This window comes from Sinocyclocheilus grahami, unplaced genomic scaffold, assembly GCF_001515645.1.
Source record: "Sinocyclocheilus grahami isolate Dianchi unplaced genomic scaffold, SAMN03320097.WGS_v1.1 scaffold61.1, whole genome shotgun sequence".
NCBI classification, from domain to species: domain Eukaryota; kingdom Metazoa; phylum Chordata; class Actinopteri; order Cypriniformes; family Cyprinidae; genus Sinocyclocheilus; species Sinocyclocheilus grahami.
This window is the reverse complement of record NW_015505240.1, coordinates 2,272,481-2,276,846: the sequence shown is the minus strand read 5'-3', so window position 1 is coordinate 2,276,846 and position 4,366 is coordinate 2,272,481. Positions and strand designations below refer to the sequence as shown.

General features: G+C 36.6%; 1 protein-coding gene across 5 annotated transcripts in view; it reads right to left on the bottom strand.

Moving 5' to 3' along the window:
• LOC107584562 (tyrosine-protein phosphatase non-receptor type 13-like) overlaps positions 1-4,366 on the bottom strand; it is a 68,841-nt gene that overhangs the window by 16,061 nt on the left and 48,414 nt on the right. For 2 of the 5 annotated variants that reach the window (XM_016271237.1, XM_016271238.1), the window contains exons 22-25: positions 3,655-3,786; positions 3,090-3,517; positions 1,479-1,622; positions 737-830 (exon numbers count right to left, since the gene is read on the bottom strand). In XM_016271237.1, the coding sequence (XP_016126723.1) occupies positions 737-830; positions 1,479-1,622; positions 3,090-3,517; positions 3,655-3,786 (798 nt within the window). The remainder of the gene's footprint in view (positions 1-736; positions 831-1,478; positions 1,623-3,089; positions 3,518-3,654; positions 3,787-4,366) is intronic. The other 3 variants (XM_016271239.1, XM_016271240.1, XM_016271241.1) reach the window with 2 other exon arrangements.

Below are 4,366 nucleotides of genomic sequence, written 5' to 3'. Positions count from 1 at the left end.
TATATATATATATATATATATATATATATATATATATATATATATAACAATGTCTGAACTGCTTGTCCTACGTAGGGTTGTGGGAACTTAATGGTGCATTTTTATTTTTTTTATATATATATTATATTATATTACATTACATTACATTACATTATTATAATCTATCCATTTTTTCCAAACTGCTTGTTCTACGTAGGCTCGCAGGAAATTAATATTACATTTTTTTTTTTCTAAATGATCTAATGTTATACTATTTTCTATTGATGATGTCTTTGTAATATTTGCATAATGATTTTTGAATTGCCTTTTTTTCTTGAATATGCTTGCATACTGAATTTCCATTGGCTTTTTAAACTGAAAGCAGTCAAAAGCCTAAAATGATAAAACTTCTATAAAACAGAAAATTAATCTTTTTTTGAATGAATATTTAATATTAAAATTTTCTAACTCAAAGATTTTTATTTATTTTATTATTTATTTATTTTTTATTTGTATTTATTTATTTATTTTGCATTACGACATTATTTCTGTAAAATGTTAAATGTCTGGACACAATGATTTTTTTTTTTTTTTATAAATTGTATGATTTAAAAAAATTTTTTTAAATCTATTTAAAATTTATATAATTGAATATAATTATATAATACATATAATAATATAATTTAATTACATTCAGTAAAATAATTACTACAATGATGTATACTTAAAACTGTACGGTTAAAAAATTAATTTTTACCTTTCTTTATCCTCCCATCCAGCTCAGCTGCTCCTTTAGGAATGACACCTTTGACGTATATCCCTCCATGCCTCACTGTAGTGTTTGATCCACCCTGAGACAGACAAACATGTTACTATACCCAAAGAGAAAAGCATCATGGGAAAAAAATGCCTATGATCTGTGTTCTGGATCTATGCATGTATTAAGAAATCAACTGGACATTCTCATTTTATATTTTGTAGATTATGAGTGAAGCATAATCAAAGCAAACCACTTGATTTCTTGAGTTGATGATTAATGCAATTTCATTTGCAGTATTTTGAAAAACTGAATTTTCAAAAAAACTAAAAAGTGTAAATCATAAAGTCACAAGGTCTACATAACACCACATGCTCGTGAATCTCAAAAAAGATCACTGTAAAATCAAACCGCAGACAAGCGAATGCAAATCCATGCAGGCATTGGTGCTTCTGTTATGAACACAATACAACTGTAAATGTGGCATGTTGTCTTGGCCGTGCGTGTTTCAGCACTTTGCTGTACCTACTGTGTTTCAGCTTTACCGTTAGTGAAGGAGCCAATTCAAATGCCTGTAAAAATCTGCATGCAAAGAGCCAAATTTACTTTCCCAAAACTGAAGCCAAGCGAGGAGCTTCAGAAAGGAGTGAGGGCTAAGGGTACAAAAACAACCACACACACACACGCACACAAAACGTAAGTCAAAGAGAAACAAAGGAGAAAAAAAAGAGAGAGCGGAAACCTTTCCGAACAGTACCGTGACACTAATGCCCAGACTGCTGTCTATTTTGGACAGCTCAACGTCAAATAGCTCTCCAGGTTGGAGGCTATTGACTTCTGGGTTACTAGCACTTAAAGTCTCCGTGACGATGTTGGGAGAAACACCCTGTAAATAGAGAAGAGCTGGGTAAATACAAGGCCGTGCACAGCCGTACACATGCAAGGGTCAAGGGGTCAGAGGTTAATGGTGTTGACATGCAAAACTGCATTGCATTTACATTCAGAAATGCAATTGGTCAGAAAGGGAGCGAGGGACGGTCGCAAGCAGTTAGAATGTTTTCATTAATATTTGACATTTGTGTGATTCTGAAGTGTACGTATTGAACCTAAAGAGTGATATTAGCTTTTAAAGGGAAGGTCTAAGAAATGTGGAACTGATAAATATGAAATTCTATATGTGATGTACTAACCCGGAGCGACAAGTGAGTTTTTGAACTACAGTACACAGATTTTATGGCAATGAATCACAAAAGATTTTCTCAGTCACTTTCTCAGCTGTGATGTTTAGCACTGCCCATAATGAATTTCCATTGGTCCATTTTTCAGTGGTTTCATGTGGTTTCTATGGAGTTTGGGGTCAGTACGATTTTTTTTAAATGTAATTAATTTAATAGTTTTGTTCTGCAAGGGTGCATAAAATGTTTCAAAAATGAAGGTATTTATGTTAAAAAAAATTCAAATAAATGTCGTTGTTTTGAACATTCTATTCATCAAAGAATCCTGAAAAAAACGTATCTGGGTTTCCACAAGAATATTAAGCAGAACAACTGTTTTCAACACTGATAATAATAAGAAATGTTTCTTGAGCCGCAAATCAGCATATTAGAATAATTTCTGATTAATCATGTGACACTGAAGGCTGATGTAATGATGCTGAAAATTCAGCTTTGCATCACAGAAATAAATTACATCTCAAAATATATTAAAACAGAAAACAGTTATTTTAAATGGCAATATTATTTCACAATATAACTGTTTTTGTACTGTATTTTTGTTCAAATAAATGCAGCTTTGGTGAGCATTTCATAAACATTTTAATAAATCTTACTGACCCCAAACTTGGCTTAAGTACCTCATTCAATGCAAGTCTATGGGATACTGAAATTGCTTAGAAAGGTAATAAAGCACCTCTCCTCAAAACGCCGCACAATTTAAGGTATCATCAATGTCTGTAACCCAAAAGGTGGAGGAATTTGACATCCCTAATCCTAGAACGACTAATAGTTTTAAGGATGTTTTCCTTGGCAAGTGCCACTAAACATGTTGAATTCATTGTTAAAAAGCTGTCTGATCGCACCTGGTTAGGACACAGTGTAAATATGAAATATGTTTGAAAATCCTGAATAATGTTCTGCATCTGATCGCATGTAGGGAACTCCAAGGAGGGATGCAATGAGCAAGGGAGAACTGTCCTATTTATTCCAAAAAAAAGCAATTTAATAATTTCTGTGAAGTTTAAGCATCTTAAAAAGCACACATCTCAAAGTTAATTTCAAACAGATGCTGACTAGAAACTCAAAACCTTGAGGTGAGAGTCAAAGTTCATTTAAATCACTACAAAGACTGATTCTACCTTTTTAGTCTTATGTTTCTCTTGGCTACTTGAGTATGTATCTTCATCCATGTCCGAATCCCCTCTGTCTGAGTATTCCAGCTCTTTAGGAACGTCCGGCACTTTGGATTTTCTGGTTTTAGGGGGCAAAGCTGGTGGTGTAGCTTCAACAGAGGGTTTGCTGTCAGTGGCAAGCGACTGCGCGGGTGTGGGACCCTCAGTGGGAATGTTGCAATGGAATCCATTGAGATTCATTTGCAGGAGGCTGGCACTCTCGGTCCTGGAGTCCTGCGAACTGACGCTCCCCTGTCGAATCGACTGAGGTGGAGATGTCTTGCTGGAGACAGGAGGAGGGCTGGGGGAGCATGTGTGATCTTCAGAGGAAGAGTCGACGTCTACTTCCTGATTTTGTGAGGCTGATTTATAATGATGGATTCCTGAAGGAGAGTCTAAGAGAGGGAAAAAGAGGCTTGTTTATGGTATTGTCATCTAAACGCAATTTCTCCAGAAAAGCCTGTTCTCAGCAATATCCTGGTGGAATCTTACTGCATTGTGCATATAGTTGCAAAAATATAATTTCCATTACCTGGAAACAGTCTCTCTTTAGGTTGAGAGACCACCAGTGTGACATCATCAGGGGTGTTCTGCAGAATCTCCACCACTGTGTCATGTGACAGGCTCTCCACACTGACATCATTCACGCTCAACAGCCTATCACCTTCAGGAAATGCAAAGATGTGGTGTTAACAACCTTAAGCCTCATACACACTGGGACAATTATCGCGCGCGCTTATCGCCGACGTTTTTCGACGCATCTTTTGTGTTCATACCCAAGCGATTTTCGCAGGCGATGAGCTGAGTGAACGTGCAAATTCACTCTCTGACATTAGATGGCGCTTAATGAAAAACAGAAATACCCCGGTACACATCGAATCCTGAGCAATTCCTCTCCATAACAACTCCCTCTTATCGAGATTTTTGTAGTCGCTGTCATGTTTGTCATAAAGCTCTTTGTGTTCAGACACGAATGAGACCAGCAGCTCTACACTCATCTTGCCTCGATGCATCTTCGAGGTCTACTTACTTCCTCTTTGTCGTTAGAGAGCCACCAAGTCGTGTTTTACTGTAACTTCAGCAGCTCCAGGCACATGAACAAAAGCGCCAATTTCATTGGTCGGCCAGTTTTTAACACGGCGCATCAAACCAAAAAAACGAGCCCACGGCGCTTTTTAAAAAAATGACGCTTTTACGTCTCGCGTTTTGCGCGTCGGTGTGCACACTCACATTGGTGCCCTTTG